The sequence below is a fragment of the Sebastes umbrosus genome, chromosome 5 (assembly GCF_015220745.1).
Source record: "Sebastes umbrosus isolate fSebUmb1 chromosome 5, fSebUmb1.pri, whole genome shotgun sequence".
Taxonomy (NCBI): domain Eukaryota; kingdom Metazoa; phylum Chordata; class Actinopteri; order Perciformes; family Sebastidae; genus Sebastes; species Sebastes umbrosus.
This window is the reverse complement of record NC_051273.1, coordinates 5,574,604-5,592,850: the sequence shown is the minus strand read 5'-3', so window position 1 is coordinate 5,592,850 and position 18,247 is coordinate 5,574,604. Positions and strand designations below refer to the sequence as shown.

The window sequence follows — 18,247 nt, the reverse complement described above, 5'->3', positions numbered from 1 at the left end:
AGGAGGAGAGGAGGAGGAAGAGGAGGTTGTTTCTGGTTATAGGCTACTGTTCACTATTAAAGCACCACATTTCACCCGATTTCACCTTTCTGTTTTTTATGCTTAGATCTTTGTGTGAACATAATATCATAAAAGTGCATCATTGAGGATGTTATCTAAAGTACCAATATAAAGACGCTTAAAGCTGCAGTGGCTATAAATGGCGCCAATATGATAATAAAAAAAGCTATTTCTATAAAACTTATCCTGACTGTAGTGCATGAGACAGGTAATCTAAAAGAAATCATGTGCCTCCGGTGTCCTCCAGTGTCCTCCGATGCTCCTAATTGCATCTCGCTCTGACATCTCTCCATTAATGCATGTAGGTCCTGTTTGTGCATGTGGGTGTATTTCGGGCCTGTGTGTACTGTGTAAATAACAGAGTGGAAAAATTGAATTTCCCCTCGGGGATTAATAAAGTGCCTTTCTTCTTCTTCTTTTTCTTCTGCAAGATTTCACAGACCGGAGGAAAACAAGCAGTCAGAGCTGATCTGACTGGTCTGTTGTCCAGCTTCCGTCTCTGAGCAGCTGTCAATCACTCACGAACTCCAATCAAACGGTCAAACTAGGCAGCACTGATCAAATATGAATCAATATTCTGTTTCTGTAATGCCTATTTCTCGCCTCAAGTGTTTTCAGAAACATCTTGTAGTGTACTGTTTAGCTGTAAAATGAGAAAGTTTGTGACCTGGAAGCCATGTTGAGATCTCTTGAGGAAATACCAAGCACCGCCCAGCAGAAGTGAAACAACAGCTGTGTAGTCTATTCTGGTGTTTAATCGGCATGTTCTTGCAGCGGTACACCTTGGACCTGAGCTTGTTGGCCAGCTGACATTCCAGCTCATACTTGTGCACTGCTGCCTTTTCACCAGGTTGATGAACTCCAGATTCAGTTTATTTACATCTGCTTGCCTGCCAACTTTTATTATCACCAGAACCTGCATCTTAGGGTCAAGGCTGTGTTATTGCTACAACAACATAGATTGTTTTTATAGAGTTTTGTGGTTAATCAGGCTTGAAGGAGGGGATGAGAATCTTTCTGTGACGCTGAGACGCTAACCTTCTTCTTAGCAGTTAGCGTTGACAGTGTAAACAGACTAGAAGTAGGGCAGTCAAGTCCAAGGCTACGTCGCTCCCTGGCCTAAATATGACAGGCGAGGCTCAGGTTTATGTTTAAGCCACCTAACTGCTAAAGCGGCACTTGCACACTGCTTCAACATTTCACACTCTTATGCAGTTCACTGAAAACACAACGCTGAGGGATGATGTGACGGAATGGCTTTAGTTGGATGCATGCTTGAAATTTATAGGAGCTATACGTTCTTATGAGCTGGAATATTGAGGATCAGGATTAATGGTCGACACGTGAATATGACAACCCCAAGTTTATGTCCGAAATTTCATACTAACATGTTATTTAGTGCTCTAAAACTGTATGTGACATTTTTTTAGTATGTCTGAAACCTTAGCATGAAACCATATTGTGCAAATTGCACAATATTTATAATAGTGTATTGTATATTGTATATATATTATATTACAATATGCAAACACTGGATGCTAAATGGGTCAGGGGGTGGAGCCAATCGTGAGCCAACTATGTCTACAGCTTATCAGCGAGAGAGACTCACAGCTGTCAATCATGACGTCTCGCCCCCTTTTTATAGCATCAAATAACTAATCAAAACCAAACTTATCAGAAAAATGAACACTTGAACATACATCCGCGTTATAATAACTACCTAAAAGGACAGAAACCATCTTTGTGAAAAATCTATTTGACGTGTACTTTGACTTTTTAGTTTGGCCCATGTCCCATCTGTTAACATGGAGGGGGCGGGCTTTATGAGCTATACTGCAACCAGCCACCAGGGGGCGATCAAGATGTTTTGGCTTCACTTTTGGGGAGCTGTCATGTCGTCATTCTTTATATACAGTCTATGGTCCGAAAAGATACATACTACTGTTTATTCACACAAAAGTATGTTGAACGATAGTACACATATTGAGTATGTACTTTATAGTATGCAATATTGGACGCAGCCCACACCTCAAATGTTGGGGTTGATGAAAAGAATTCTGGGAAATGTAGGAAAAATGGCAGTCAGAAATATGTATAGCCCTGTTACTCCTTTTTTTCCCACAATGAAATTCTCAATTGATTCTGGATGTCTAAAGGCCCTACAACCAGTCATACGATGAAGCTAAATGTAAAAAATACTATGATTTCTTTGCATATAATTTTGAAAAGTTCTTGGTGAGAGAACAGTATATTTGTGTATATAATTAAACAACTTGGTCTTGGTTGTATTAAAGGGCCAGTGTGTAACATTTAGGGGGATCTAATGGCAGAAATGGAATGATATATTAATAAGTATGTTTTCTTTAGTGTATAATCCCCTGAAAATAAGAGTTGTTGTGTTTTCGTTACCTTAGAATGAGTCGTTTATGTCTACACAGGAAGCAGGTTCTCTCTCCACAGAGTCCGCCATGTTGCAACATCATGTTTCAACAGTAGCCCAAAACGGCTTGGGCCAGAGTCGATATCGTTACTCGCTCCCATCGCCGCCGCTCTCTCTTTCTCTCTTGCTTCACCACTCACTTCCCTCATACACACACACTCTACACACTTGCTCTGCTTCAAATGACCTACGCTACTCTTACAGCAACTGGCTCTGGAGAGGCTAATGTAGTTCTTCTACATGCTTGGCACAAGGGAGAGGCTTCAGTTGGTTGCAATCTCAACCTCACCACTAGATATTGCCAGATCCTACACATTGTTCCTTTAAATAATGTCTGACCCGCATATTATTTGTTAGTGTGTTTGTTTGTACAACGATTGTACGTATGTGCCAATTTGAAAACTGCAATTCTGAGTGTATTACTACTAAATGACAGAAACACAAACTCCAAAAATCCAAAGCATGTCAAATATGTGTAATATGCTGCATATTTGAAACAAATCTGTAAAAATTTCAGCAAAACTATTCTTGATTTGACTGATATCTTTTATCAGGCGCTGGGCAAGAACATAACAGCAAGTGACCAAGTCGTGTTTCTCAGTCACTCTATCACCAAATGAGTGCAGAACTGGTCGATGCCAGGACGCTGCAAGATCAACGGTTTGGTTGTGTAGTCTTCACTGTGGGTGGTGCTGACGTGCTGATGGACCAGCGGAAACTTGATGTTGCTCTATGATTAACAGAAAGAGACGATACTGTATTATCATATAATATTATGCTGAGTTGATGTACAAAGAGAGACGTATCAGGAGCATCAGTCAACCTTCTAACTACTAAAACTGCTGCTGGTGCAGGGATGACGTATTTTTTAGGCCAACCAGGAAGCTAGTATCGCACTGGTTCCCTCGACAAAAAGCCAAAGGGGATTTTTTTATTGGGTTTTGGATTTTTGCAGAAAATAAACTCTGTGGCAAACAAACGTTTATGATACTAGGTTTTGCTCAGCAAGATAATCTTCACAAATAAACATCTCTTTCATGATTTTTTAAGCATAAAAGCAGCAAAAAGCTAATGTTAGGCTATAGACGAACCACACCACGGTTGCATGACTTCACATCACCACCACTAAGCTAAAGGCAGACTAGTGTTCAGCGTAATGACGTTTAGTAGTCCCATTTAGCCGCTTGTTAGCTACCGCCTTTAAGACACGTAAAAGCTTCAAAATTCACGAGTGTGATATCTAAAAATAGGAAAATCTCTTAAAGGTAACTTAGGTATTTTTTCCTTCAACCCTATTTTCCCATGTTTTTGTGTCTAAATGACTAATGGGGAAAACACTTTTTGAAATTGGTCCAGTCTTGAGGGAGAACGCTGCAGCCGCCAGCCGCCAGCCGCTAAACAAACTGTAATGTAATCATTTAGGGCAACCTGGTACCGTCAGTATGACATAAAGTGCTTGTTTTTGCCATTGACTGGCTCAGATTGTTATTATAAGTGTCTGACAACATTATGGATGGGACCCTACTTAGAAATTAAACCTTTTCCTTACCTTTCGCTTTCTGTTTGTTATTGTGTCATGTGACTTGTTGCCGGAAGAGACAACGGTGGAAACGTGAGCGAGAGTGGAGAGAGGAGTGACACTGGACACCGGTGTTGTCAGAGTTTGTTATATTGGAGTACAGAAAGTATAGCTTAGTGTTATCTAAAAGATTTTCGATGTCATGGCTGGATATTTAGATGATTTAGATGTGGATGCAACGCAAGATTCCAAAACGAGACTTCTCCGAGTGAGAGACACAATGACAAACAGACCGGATCAAGCGAAAGGTAAGAAAAAGGTTTAATTTCTCTGTAGGGTCCTTTCCATAATGTTGTCAGACACTTATAATAACAATCAGAGCCTGTCAGTGGCAAAAACAAACACTTTTAAATGTAAACTGACTGTGCCAGGTTGCCCTAAATGATTACATTAGAACTCATTTAGCGGCTGGGGGTCAACAGCGTTATCTCTCAATACTAATTATTTGCTACTACTATGACAACAACTACTACCACTGCTGCTGCTGTTACCATTACAATTACACAGTTTTTTTTTAACTTCATTTTGTGATCTCTCACCCTCTGCTGTGACAGACAAGGTGTCTGTCTGCAGGTCTTCAAAGGGAGGTAATCAGTCTGGGTGGTGCTGCGGTTCAACTCATGTCCTACCAAACAGATTAAACACATTTAATATCTACATGTACCTCCTTTTAAACACACAAACACGACCGATCCATTACCTGGTCCACTCAGTATGTTGCTCGGCAGCTGGGCGGCTGGTCTGGCCCGCTCTCCGTCCTGTTTGTTGTAGTGCTCTGTGGTCGTGGTTGTGTAGTACAGGCCCGACAGACAGGGTGGGCTGAACTGTACATGGCTCTTGGTCATCAGGTCAGCCCCGGGCACAAACACTGGACGCTCTGTGTGGTTCAGCTACAGGGAGGAACTAATCAGTGTGATCACATACGACACAGTAGGATCACTGCACAAAACTTGTAACATAAGAAACTCTGTCAAAATCAGCTCCAAAGTCTACAGGAACATGTGTGCAAAGGTCATAAATTAACCGAAAGTGACAAATGTTCACTTTTAAGATTAATGCAATTGTGTACCAATAATATTATAATTGCAAAAACAAATAACTACGTAGAAGATCTGTTATCTCACATCAGAGAAGGAGATGCTGTTGGTGGTGACAGACATCCTCTCTTTGTTGCGCGTTTTATCAGTGTCCCCATCAGGTAATGAACTGGAATTGTGGTTCCTCCTGGTCATAACAACTGGATCTCCTGGGATATAAACCAAATACACCAATCCAGTCAGGATAACAGAGATCGTAGTTTGATTGGTTTAGAATGAAGGTAAGACAAATTGTTGAATTGTTAAATTGTGAAAATGTATGCACCCATGTCCCAGTGTACTTAAACTATGCAGTCACCCAGGTGATACCCTGGATGAAACTGTAACTGTAACTGTAACTGTAACTGTAAGTCACGAATGTGATGTGCAGAAAGAGAGCAGCATACATTATTCCAGATATTGGGATGCAATTTGGTGGTACATCTTAGCACAAGCTCTTCTTAAGACTTAATAAATCTGCATGTCTCTGTGCAGATTTTTTTTAAGTGCAATAAATTGCATTTATGGGGAGCTACAGAGTGCGGACCTTCGTCTATGTTTTTCATTGCTGTCTTCTACTGGTCCAGCATCGGCATACTACAGTTTTGGATGTACGCAACCACCTTACATTGTTTGTCCCCTGACTGTTGACAGTGACATATTTTATGGATAGTTCCTATTATATTCAATGCATAACAATAACAGTACAGAACAACTGATAAATTGTAGAATTAACACAAATGGTGAACGCAATAATGGCAGGAAGTTTGTGTAAGACAAGCGATTTGGATGAATTTTGAGCAGATTATTTCCTGTGAATATTGCATCAGAGATGAGTTTTCCTGTCAATTTTAGGAACTTTTAATACAAATCTGTAGTCTGTGCTATGTATTTATGTATTTTTTATATTTTTAACAATAATACCTACTTAATCAACTTTTTTGACATATTCAGTGTTTTCTGTTTCCCTGACGCTTGCCCATTGTTCTACTAGCTCTTTGGTTGTTTAAACTGCATCATTTTCTAATGTAGGACGAGGCTGTTTAGCAGAGAGGGAAGGTTCTGTGAATATAGCTTGTGTTCAGGTCTTCCTGTTTGTAATAATCCAAACTTCAAAATAACAATTCCATTTAGTTTTCTTCACAGAAATGAATGAAATGTTGAGAAATAGGCCAAATGTATATTTCTCAAAAAGGTTTTCTTACACCCCTTAAAATCAGGAAGGCCTTGCGATCCCTGTGAAGCTTTGGCGACCCCTAGTGGGGATCGGGACCCACAGCTTGGGAACCAGTGCAATAAACAGTGCAAACATGAGTTCAAATTCAATTAACAATTTTCTTTTACATTTGTAGTGTACTTTACCCATATGGGGACCTCCTGGTATTTAAAAGCAGCTGCTTAGTTTTCTTACAGCATGGGCTGTTAATTAAGATGTCTTCACCGAGGGAAATTAAAGTAATAGATCTGAATTGTCAGTTTTCAAGAATGAAAACTTATGGCAAAAAACCTGACTGGACATTAACACAGAAAACGCTCACCCAGCTTGTGGTGACAAAAGGCTTCTCTCGATGATGACGACCATAAGTCCTTCGGGAAATTACCACGTTTGAGCTTCAAACGCTCCTTCACCACAGGTGACCTGTATCAAAAACACAGATAATGCTTTTATTATATTTGTGTGGGGATAAACTCAACACCAGATAATCTGAGTTTTCAAAGAGTGACAATAATAATTCTGAAACATGATATTAAGACGAGAGATGTGAAGGGTGACATCAGGCCATGGTTTACTCTACAGTTTGACATCTGTTTGTATAAACTAAGTGACGTGGCAGAAAAGCCGCAGACCTGCAGACAGAGGGCCGGCTGAATGACGCAGCGTGGGTCGTCTCTCTCTCTACAATCTTCACAGGATCACCAATAACCACTGAGGAGTGCTGGAGAAAGACATTGTAAAAACAGTCACAGTCACGGGTTTGTGCTAATAACACACATTTCATGGGAAGCCTCATAAAAAGATCAATACCCTTGTCACTGTTGTGTCTACTCAGAGCTGACAGTGCTGGTAGTGCAGGTCATAGTGTATCTTCCCTTAGCATACACACAGATGAGCATTCAATACTTCAGCCTGGTTTAACCCGAGTCTGTCTGTGAAGTCAGAGAAAAAGGCTTCTCTGGAACTGCTGAGTTGCTGCTGCTGGTTGAGCTATAGCTTACTTTATAATGCAGCTGCGTAGTTGAATTTATAAAAGCGTATGATATTTTATATGTTGATCATATGTTTTAAATGTAAAATATTAATCTTCAAAGTAACCGCAAAATCTGCAAATTTCCCCACTGTGGGACTAATAAAGGAATATCTTATCTTAACATTCACCTCTGAAATGCGGTGGAGGTCTAAGGTAAGAGGAAATGGAAATACTAAAGTGCATTAAAAACAATGCCAAATTGGACGTTAATGTAGACCTTTTGGTGCAGATTTTAGGTTTAGAGCTGATGATGTTTAAACTAAAAATGTGGTAATGTGTCTATTGCAGGATTCTGCATTATATCTGAGTTAAAGCAGAGACATGAGGTTGGAATGGCTTTCACTTTTAAAGAGGACCTGTTATGCTCATTTTTAGGTGCATACTTTTATTTTTGGTTTACACTGCAACATGTTTACATGCTTTAATGTTCAAAAAACGCTTTACTTTTCTCATACCGGCTGTGCTACAGCACCTCTTTTCACCCTTTGTCTGAAACACTCTGTGGCCCACTCTGTTGTGATTGGTCAACTGAACCAAACTCTTTGGACTCTGGTCCAGCTCCTCTCTAACTAGCTTTGTCTGAGGGTGTGCCAAACTAGCCGCTAGGCAGGTATTATGCAAATGTGTTACTTGGTGACGTTGGTGGACATTAAAGAAGAAAAGGCGAGACTTCAAGTGAAGCGTTCAGGCAGTTCACGAGCAGGGAGAGTGACTCCCTTTGGCGTGGACTTTGGGCTTTGTAACTTTGCAGACCTTTTACGTGCACAAAAAACTATATAACACACTAAAGGAAAGGGGAAAAGCACAAAAGAATAATAGGTCCTCTTTAAGTCAGACAGTAAGACAGTATGGTATTGTGCGAATTTTTTTTTTTATTGTGACTTTTAAAATCAGTGTATAAGTCTTATGCAACAGTTTCCCTCAAGAGTTGCCAGGTTTTCATTTAAGCCAAGTAGTGTTTGGTTGAATTTCTTTGATCATGATAGCTCAGGACCAACATCTGCTGCTGCTGTCTTACCGTTTCCACAGGTGTAGGCGCTGTGCTCCAGACTCCCTGGAAGGTGTTGTTGTACTGGGAGACAAAACTGTGACGGCGCCCGTCTCCTTTGATTGTGGGAAAGCCCTCTTCTGCCGAGAAAAGTTCAAATGTTATTGCATAATATGTTTTGCAGGATTCAGAGATGAACCCTCACACAGATTCCCTCACTGTTATTCATTACAAGGTGATGTTGTTGTGAAGCTGACAATATTTCGGGAAGTTAACACGCCTGTTTATCAAATTAATGTTCACATCGGTCATATATGTATGGCTTAGCACTGAATACATAATCTAATATGGATTTTACTCATAAAATGCAGAAAAAGAATCAGAATGAAATTAATAATGCTGTCACTAACCTAGATGTTTAGCCGTAGCTTTTACAACAGGACAATGACGGTGTGGGGTGAAGGAGGCTTTGTTGGTGCTTTCTGGGAGCTTTCCCACATGTTGGATCATCTTGGCGGCCTCTGGGTGTCGGATGGGAGTGGGCCGGGGCTGGAAGGGCCAGGGCTGGTATGTCTGGGCCTGTGTGGTGAGGAAAGCAACCTCCCCAGGGTCTGTTTGCATCTTGAAGTTGGTGTAAAACTTGGTCCAGCATGGGGTGCGGGTGATCTCTGGCAATGAGTGACAGGGGTAAGACGCCTTCGCCTCTGTCAGGTACTCCTTGATGTGCCTCAAGTCCTTGTGGTCCACCTGGGCTGAGGTGGGCGGACGAAGAGGTTCTGCCTTCTTGGAAGAAAAAGGTTGGAAGTCCTCCTGGAAACGTGTTGAGAACGCATCTGGATTGTTCCTGTCCAGAAATGGGATGTTGGTAGACAGGAGGGAGTCTTGGCCTATAGGGCGGGCTTGGATCAGAGTTTTTACCGCTGCAGTCATCTTGAATAGGATAGCACCAGTGTCCCCCTTACAGTACTCTCCTGTAACTGTTTGGTTAAGCTTGCAATCTTACTCTGCAGCAGGTGAAACGTGCTACAATGGCTCACCATGGAAACTCTGTGCTGTGCAACATGATAATGTTGATACTGTTGCTGCTCCTGCAGGGAAACAAATGCCATGGTGTCCTATTACCTGTGGACTGGACACAAAGTTTGTTTTATTCAATAGTAACATTTTATTCCATAACAAAGATACACACAAACAAATGCTCACACTTAAGTAACAAGCCTTGCCAGTAAAGAATCCAAATTGTCACTGAGGCTCTAATAATGTAACAATACACTTCCGTCTATCTGGTTTGGCTCGTGTTACTAAAAGGCAGCTTGATATAAGTTTCCTCAACTATAACATGCACATTATATATGGAAATGTGTTAATAGAGAATAAAGTACCCACATTTAATACTGCATTTGCTTGCTATACTTTTACAAATTCACACATTGTGCTGTTTTGTCCATGCAACAGTAGGTGTCAGTCAAACTTAATTCTGGAGCAGTCCTGTCCAGCCCATACTGTAGGCTACTGAATCACCTAAACACTAAACAAAAAATGAAAAGCAAATACATTTTAGGTGCTCGAAACTCAAAATTACACAACAACACCGTTTCAATGAACTGTCATCATTTAAAGTGAATCACACTGGTCGATGTCGCCCTCCTCTGTCTATTTTTGTGGAATAAATTGTTGGAATATAAATTCAACAATTTAATAATAGCTTAATAAGTATAACAGTATTAAAAAAAAATGTTTGGGTCATATGCTGAACTGTGTGGTTCCCCTTGTATTCCATTTGTCGTAACCGGAAGTCTTTTATTTTTAATTTATTAATAGTTATTATTAATAATAATATTATTGTTATTATTAATAATTATAATAATTATAATTATTAGTGGCTAAATAAGATGTAATGTTTCTAAATAACAAGTTTGATAATATTTTTAAAATCCAACTTAAATTCACTTGCACGCTTTAAACATACTAAACAAAATGAAAAGCAAATACATTTTAGGTACTCGAAACTCAAAATTACACAACAACAACGTTTCTCAATCTGTTTAATTATGCACTGTTTCAATGAACTGCCAGCATTTAAAGTGAATCCCACTGGTCGATGTGGCCCTCCTTTGTCTATTTTTGTGGGAGAATTTTGAATATAAATTCAACAATTAAATAATAGCTTAATAATTATAACAGTATAAAAAAACATGTTTCTGGGTCATATGCTGAACTGTGTGGTTCCTCTTGTAGGCTACATTTGTCGTAACCGGAAGTCTTTTATTTGTAATTTATTAAAGGGACTGTTTGTTTCTTTTTACACGTATAAATCTACCTGGTCGGTTTCCCATGCGTGCTCGCGCGTGGCTACGCTGTTCAGACTCAGACTCCAACTCAAACTACACGGAAGCACCAAAACCTCAAAGTTATATCTAGTGAAGCCCGTCCTGCAAAACAGTGTTTGCCGCAGTCGGAGGACCCGGGTGAGACCGTAGCTTTGGTCTCCAGGACCGGAGACTCTGCTGTACTCTGCTCCTCTGCCTGCTTACCTTCACTCACACACCGTGCTCGTTCTCGCTCGTTCTCGCTCCACCTCACGTTTATGCGCGCACATTACACACTGCAGAAGAGTTAGTTTAGCTCTGAGAATATCTAGTGAATGTACAGTGGACGTTTGTGCAGAAATAACTGCTGCAGCTCCTCCAGACCAACAGAGGTTTCCCGTGTCTTGTGAAGTGACGGGGCTCCGCAGAGAGAAACGTTAACGATAATGTTTCTCTTCCTGCTTCAGCCCCGGAGGCTGAAGCAGGAAAAGCCAACACTAGGATCAGCATTGATTCATGGAGAGACCTTCGTCTGGTCAGCTAACATTACTGCCAAGCAGGTGAAATATAGAGTGATATTGTGGTTTTAGCTGACGTGTGTCGCCTCACTGTTTTGAGCGATGCTCGTTCATGTCTATTTAGAGCGAGCACAAGCGCGAGCCCGATGCTGACTTTCGTTGACTTAATGGCCACAGGTGTCGCTGTTAACAAGCATTTCTGAAAGTTACAAACAGTCCCTTTAATAATAATAATTATTATTATTATTATTAATAATAATAATAATTATTATTATTAATAATATTAAGTAATGGTGGCTTAATAAGATGTAATGTTTCTAAACAACAAGTTTAATAATCTTTTAAAAATCAAAACTTAAATTCACTCGTATGATTTTATTGCCAAGGAGACGAGCAGCAGGAAGTGACGTTTACGCAGCGTCAGCCTGTTTCCGCTCTCTTTTCGTCGAGGCTCAGCTAGCGGCCGGGTGAGTACTCGCTCTGTCCAGCTCACATTTACCCGTTTATACTCAACCTGGAGTTGTTTAACTCAATTAAAACAATACATTGTACCTCGTATATTAACAGTAAACGTGTTTTAAGTATCTCTGGCTCGATTAGAAGGCAAGAAAATAGAGGAAATAGTGACTGAACGACACGTTAACGGTAGACATGTGGCGAGGCCCTGCAGCCTGTTGCCTAGCAGCAGCTAGCATGTCGTTAGCTGCTGACCTAAAGACAGCTCAACCTTACACTAGTATTATATATAACATAAAGAAAAGTTAGGATATATCACCTTACCTTATTTGTTTCTAAAGAATGTGTGTGACGGGTTTGTGTCGCCGACTTGTGAGAGATGCTGTCAGTTACCGTGTGGTCAGCTAAGCTAGTTGGCTAGCTGAACGTATAGACTTTGAGCTAACAGCAGTTTCTCTCTCTCAGCCTGCAAACATGCAGATCTTCGTGAAGACGTTGACGGGGAAGACCATCACCCTTGAGGTTGAGCCCAGTGACACTATCGAAAATGTCAAGGCAAAGATCCAGGACAAGGAAGGTGAGCATATTGAAGTCTTGAGTCATGACATGTTGTTAGAAATTCACACTTCATGACTACAAAAGACACCTTTGGAAGCCAATCCTTACCTTCAAGTTTACTACTACTACTGCTGCCAAGTGTGGTTGAACTATTAAAGCTATGGTAGACACTGAAAGTTAAATATTTGACATGTTTAAGTTTCAAGTTTATTAGTCATATGCATTTAAAAGTACAGTGAAATGCAATGACATGCATTTTACCTTGGCTCTCTCTCAGCCCTTAAAATCTATAAGTAGTACACTAGATAAATATTACAATAAATAAGGCAATACTTTGTGAATCTAGTGCTAGTATTTTGCCCTCCTTGATTTTGTAATCTGGGATGTGCTACCCCATCACATCTTTCATGATTAAAAGTAAAATATTCAATAGTTTGACATAGGGATGTCATGGTACTGTACTGTACTTTGTCATTGTTATCTATAGTGGTTATTTGCATAAAAACACACAATTCAAATGATTATGAACATTTAAATATTTGCTTTGATTAAAAAAATCTTGGAAAGTTCATAGGTCATAATTCTCTCTTTAATATCTATTTTTTATTTCTGTGAAAACATCTCCTTCAAACAACTGGATTTATTCAAGTTTCTCGCCAAAAACTTAATTTTACGAGATTACATTTGAACACATCATGATAAAGTTGTAATTTACCTTCGCCCAATAGTCCTTTTTCCTGAGCAGACTTTGAACGCCTCATAATAACTGAGTGGTGTTCTTAACTTAATGTTAGTATCTCTTATACCAAGCAGGACTGTGCTGCCCACCTGCTGCTAACAGGTTACGTTATTAACTCGCATCCTGTTGATTTCAGCAGAGATTTGTTGTTCACAATGTCGCATTATCAGGGGAAAATTTAGGGTGCGTCCCCTCAGGTTTAGTAGTAGTATGGACTATGCTGTTGAGCGCTTTTTTTTTCTCTCCGTCGTGTCTCTGATCCAAAACAAACTGAAACATGATGTACGTGATTGTACAGCGTAACTTACAGAAAGCATCGATAAGATGAATTGATAGTCACGGAGGCATGCTTTGCCAAGAAAGCGGACAACTACGGTTCTCTATTCCCATCACTAGCGTTTTCCCTGCCTGCCACTTTGGCAGGTGTCCTGATAATTTCACCCGCTAATGCCAACAATTTACCTGCATTGGGGGGGTGGCGGGTGCTAATTTCAGACCCTGCCTACTATAAATGGTCAAATATAAAATGCAGTTTGGTTGATGAGTGTTTTCTTTTATCAGGAATTCCCCCTGATCAACAGCGTCTGATCTTCGCTGGCAAACAGCTTGAGGATGGACGTACTCTGTCTGACTATAACATCCAGAAGGGTAAGTTTATTTATATCAAGGTCACATGTGCTGAATGTGTCAATGGTTACAGTAAATCATAGACAAGTTTCTCAAACTGAAACAAAGTTATAAATGTGGAAGACTGTAAGTTTTTACAATTTACCTGGTTCTTGTAAAATGTTAAGATAGAAAAGGTTTTGTGTTGTGCTGTTCGTGGATGTGACTGACCTTGAGATTGACATTGAGGTGTTTTATCTGCCCACCAGAATCCACTCTGCATCTGGTTCTGCGTCTGCGTGGTGGCATCATTGAGCCTTCTCTCAGACAGCTGGCCCAGAAATACAACTGCGACAAGATGATCTGCCGCAAGTAAGTCTTGAAAATCATCAAGCAGTCTTTTTAACATTATCTAAGAGTGTACAATACTGCTGTTATTTACTGTGAAGTATTAGGTTAAAGTTCAGACTAAAACACTTCAAATGGTCGAAGATTTAGTCTTAGGCTGAAAACTGATTAGATTTTTGTGATTTTTACATTATTTTTTTCTTCATACGGTGGTACATATCTTCCTAAATTTTGTAGCACCAGTAATAAATCTTCCGGCGTTTCAAGAACTGTATGATCAAGTTTTACAGAATTTTAATGTTGTTACAGGAGACGTATATCCTTATAGTTGATACCTGACCTCTTGTTTTGCAGGTGCTATGCCCGTCTTCACCCCCGTGCTGTCAACTGCCGTAAGAAGAAGTGTGGACACACCAACAATCTTCGCCCCAAGAAGAAGCTGAAGTAGACATTGCGACTGAATCGGCTCTATGCCATTTTGTGGTAAAATAAATGTAAGAAAATGATGCTGCTTGTCTGACTTGTGAATTTTTGGTTTAATTTGAATTCATGTGTGCAGCATGTGATCTGTGCGGGGCGATTTTTGACTCTAGGGAAAAAGTAACCTGACTGAAACGAGACAAAGCTGGTGCAATAAACTCTCGTTACTGTTTGCCAAATGAAGATTAAAGTTATTCATGAGAGGAATTTGGCAAGTAATTTGCGTCAGAAGCCTGTTCAGTGATCTATCTGGGTAATTCAGTAAACCTGCTGCTTAGGACTGAACTGCACTCCAAAACCTGACTGGCACAATGCCGGTTGGGAGTGGTTTCACTTTTATTTCTATTTGGCACACAAAATGGCACATGCTGTTTGTGTCGGCCTGAATTGACGGCACAAACTAAATATAACATGTCTGAACTGCATTGTTAATACAGACTTAGAAACGCATTTTTCATAGCTGGTTGTGGCTGAATCCGAAATGAGAAAGGTACTATTTGTGCCAACACTAGTTTGTCACAGCATTTTCAACACCGGCTGCTGTTTATCAGCTGATGGAAATTCAATATCCTACCTGCCACCTCATGGCAACTAAAATACAATTCAAGGAAATGAGTTAAATCATGTGGAAATGTAGGATGCAAACTGCAGGAATGCTGAATTACACAACAACCCTGAATTTCTTGCTCTCCCATCACACAAAGACCACAGTGGGGACTTTGCATGACTGAGTTTTAATGTTGAAACAGTTCTATACAAATATAAGGAACTCATCTCAGAGTCAAATACTATACAAACACCTGCTCTCCTCAAATTCAGTTAAAACAACAAAATAGTGGCCTTGAACTGACCAACACCAGTCAACCTGTCAATGAAACTAACCTGAACTAAATGAGGTATTTTGAGTCGAACTGAAAGGTCAAATGTTTTCGACACTGAGCAGTTGAAATAAGAAAAAGTTAAATTAAAAAAAATCTGATTGAGATGAACTTCAGCATCATGCAGAAGTTGGGTGTTTATTCCAGTTGATGTGGCTTTAGCATGACAAGTGGTGCATCTTTGGTACTGCATTCTCTCTTGAAGCGGATGTTTTAAAAAAGCTTTATTCCAGTGTATTTAAGGAGGAATCCACCCACAGCTATTCAAACATACTCTGTTTATGGTAAGGTTATGTGTTTTGTGTGATGTCCCTCAACGTGCATTAATATTTATGCTTTGGCTGGTGATTTAAAACCCTTAAAGCTTCAGTAGGCAACAACTTTTTGGCATCATTGGGCAAACATTCCATAATAACCTTTTCCAGCATATTGTATTTCAAGTGTTCTGAGAGAAAAACTAGACTTCTGCACCTCCTCATGGCTCTGTTGTCAGGCGTTACAAAAATCTATCCTGTGACAGGAGACTTTGACCAATCACAGGTCATTTCAGAGAGAGCGTTCCTATTGGCTGTGCTCCGGCTGGTGGGCGGTGCTTGGTATTTCTTCACCGATCTCAACATTTTTGCCAGGTGACACATTTTCTCATTTTACAACTTAACCATGCACTACAAGATGTTTCTGAAAACATTTGAGGCTTGAAATAGGCATTACAGTAACAGAATATTGATTCATATTTGATCAGTGCTGCCTAGTTTGACCGTTTGCTCAGAGTTCGCTAGTGATTGACAGCTGCTCAGAGACGGCAGATTTCAACTCGGCTCTGATTGGTTGTTTTCCTCCGGTCTGTGAAATATTGCAGATGCCATTAGGAGCACCGGAGGACACAGAGGCACATTATTTTTTTCAGATTACCGATCTCATGCACTACTGTCAGGATAGTTTTATAACTTTTTTTTAATCATAATTGCTCTATTTCTACCCACTGCTGCTTTAATAGGCTAAAATATAAGGTGGACTTTTCTATAAACCTGCTGTAAATACACAATAATATTGAAAATCTAATCCAATTTTCTATTAGACAATTACAACACAGCTGATTGTATATGGGTCGCTACATCCTTTTAAGTACAATAATACAATACTTACAGTAATTGATCCTGAAGGGAGTCCTCTCTGTGTATTTACACAGTGGTATTGTGCATTAATGATACACTGGAATAAGGCTGTTGTGAAGAAAAGTGTTTCTGACCTTAACCGCGAGGAGCTCGTTCTGAAGAGCAGATGGCCTCTGTGTTTTCTTCATGCTTGATAAAAGGCTGATAGCAATCGGTCATAATCTGGTGAAGCTATGAAAAAAAAGTAATTTCTGTTGTTAAATGGTTGAGAAGAGGCTTTGCAGAGGTCTTAGTACCAACAAATGACTTGTATTAACCATGAACAGGCATCTATGATGGAAACATTATTGCTAATTCAGTGATGCTTGCATGTAGCAGCTGCTGACAGATCTCCCAGATAGTGTAGTAACTTGTCAAAATGATGAAACATCAATCTTATTCTACTAAAGGTGTAATACTGTACACCATCTTAATGTGATCAATAGCAACATAATGCAGCAATATATTATTAACTGCCATTACTGTAGTAGGCTTGCTGGACTGTAGAGGTGATAGTTTTTTAGTAAAATCTTGAAAAGACAGAAAACTAACTCAAGCTGTGATATAAATTGTGGTTATAAATAAACAATCAGTTGAAAATGGTACAACCCGTCAAAAGCAATAATTGCAGGTTGATGTAATAATAGGGTTCTAGTACATTATCTAGAACAATTATTACATTAACAGATGTCATGACTTGCTTAAATCACATTTTGACTTGTTATTATGATTCGAGCAGTTAAAGCATCATCAGCTGCACCTTTTGGTAGCTATATGTCTATCAAGGAAAAATCAATAACTCATCAGGGGGGCGAGAAGCGAAGATCAATAGATACTGTGCATCAGAAGTTCACATACAAAGCTGACAGACAAGTCAATTAAGTACCTATTTACTAAAACTACTGCAGTTGTGCTTTTTATCTCGAGCAGTCTCACACTACACACACACACACACACACACACACACACACACACAGTTTCACATTCCTTGGCAGGTACAGGGCATCTGCAGAGCTCATGCAGTGTTCTCATAGTGATCTATGCTCTGCGGCTCCGCTTAGCCTCTCTCTTTCTAGGTTATTATTACTGTTACGATAAATCATAGTGTTGAGCAACACAGAAAAATACATAAAGTCAAAGTGGATCATTTTGTGAACACTGACACATGTAAACAAAATCAAACTTGGCACAAACATAATCAAGTGCAATCTCAGGTTCAGGGTGGGAAAGCGGCATCTCTGTCCATACTGACACATCTGGATCGTTCGAGGTCTGCAACTATCAATCGATTAGTTGTCAACTATTAAATTAATCGCCAACTACTTTGACAATCGATTAATGGGTTTGAGTCATTTTTAAAGAAAAAAAAACAACAATTCTTTGATTCCAGCTTCTTAAATGTGAATATTTTCTGGCTTCTTTACTCCTCTGACAGTAAACTGAATATCTTTGAGTTGTGGACAAAACAAGACATTTGAGGACGTCATGGGTTTTAGGAAACACTAATCAACATTTTCTGACATTTTATAGACCAAACGACTAATCGATTAATCGAGAAAATAATCAACAGATTAATTGACACTGAAAATAATCGTTAGTTGCAGCCCTAGAGACCTTTCCTTCAATAGCTGATCTACCTGTCACAGTGGCCTGGTGGAGAGGACAAACCTACCAGCCGCAGTTTGAATTTAGCAGACATTTGGCCAGTAGCCATTTCCCGAATTCCCATCCTGACCGTGAGTAACCCATCGATGGACATGAATAATAGAATAAAGTGGTGAGAATAGAGCAGTCCTCATAAAAACGGTC

At 39.8% G+C, this 18,247-nt stretch overlaps 2 protein-coding genes across 3 annotated transcripts; one reads left to right on the top strand and one right to left on the bottom strand.

Moving 5' to 3' along the window:
- Positions 1–2,933: 2,933 nt before the first annotated feature.
- LOC119488471 lies at positions 2,934–9,225 on the bottom strand. Its single transcript, XM_037770178.1, has 9 exons — positions 9,222–9,225; positions 8,803–9,144; positions 8,423–8,532; positions 7,004–7,092; positions 6,694–6,794; positions 5,204–5,325; positions 4,780–4,969; positions 4,619–4,704; positions 2,934–3,230 (listed from the first exon to the last, which is right to left on the bottom strand). Exons 1-9 carry the CDS (start codon positions 9,223–9,225, stop codon positions 3,102–3,104), a joined length of 1,173 nt encoding a protein of 390 aa, XP_037626106.1. The 3' UTR covers positions 2,934–3,101.
- A 2,319-nt stretch (positions 9,226–11,544) lies between these two features.
- Positions 11,545–14,433, top strand: LOC119488131 (ubiquitin-60S ribosomal protein L40). 2 transcript variants are annotated; one of them, XM_037769455.1, is made up of 5 exons: positions 11,545–11,686; positions 12,141–12,252; positions 13,534–13,620; positions 13,848–13,950; positions 14,281–14,433. In XM_037769455.1, exons 2-5 carry the CDS (start codon positions 12,150–12,152, stop codon positions 14,372–14,374), a joined length of 387 nt encoding a protein of 128 aa, XP_037625383.1. In that variant the 5' UTR covers positions 11,545–11,686; positions 12,141–12,149; the 3' UTR covers positions 14,375–14,433. The 2 variants fall into 2 exon arrangements, with proteins under 2 accessions (XP_037625383.1, XP_037625382.1); XM_037769454.1 differs by lacking the exons at positions 11,545–11,686; positions 12,141–12,252 and adding an exon at positions 13,304–13,412 and having other exon boundaries at positions 13,459–13,620.
- The last annotated feature ends 3,814 nt before the right edge of the window (positions 14,434–18,247 follow it).

Bases quoted from the DNA above. Each gene is read 5' to 3' on its own strand.
- LOC119488131 (XM_037769454.1), top strand. From the start codon at position 13,319: ATGCTTTGCCAAGAAAGCGGACAACTACGGTTCTCTATTCCCATCACT. The intron at 13,413-13,458 runs CCCGCTAATGCC...GGTGGCGGGTGC, and splicing joins CAGGTGTCCTGATAATTTCA to TAATTTCAGACCCTGCCTAC. The intron at 13,621-13,847 runs GTAAGTTTATTT...TCTGCCCACCAG, and splicing joins TGACTATAACATCCAGAAGG to AATCCACTCTGCATCTGGTT.
- LOC119488471 (XM_037770178.1), bottom strand. The intron at 6,795-7,003 runs GTCTGCGGCTTT...TTTTTGATACAG, and splicing joins AGCCGGCCCTCTGTCTGCAG to GTCACCTGTGGTGAAGGAGC. The intron at 4,705-4,779 runs GTAATGGATCGG...TCTGTTTGGTAG, and splicing joins CAACATACTGAGTGGACCAG to GACATGAGTTGAACCGCAGC.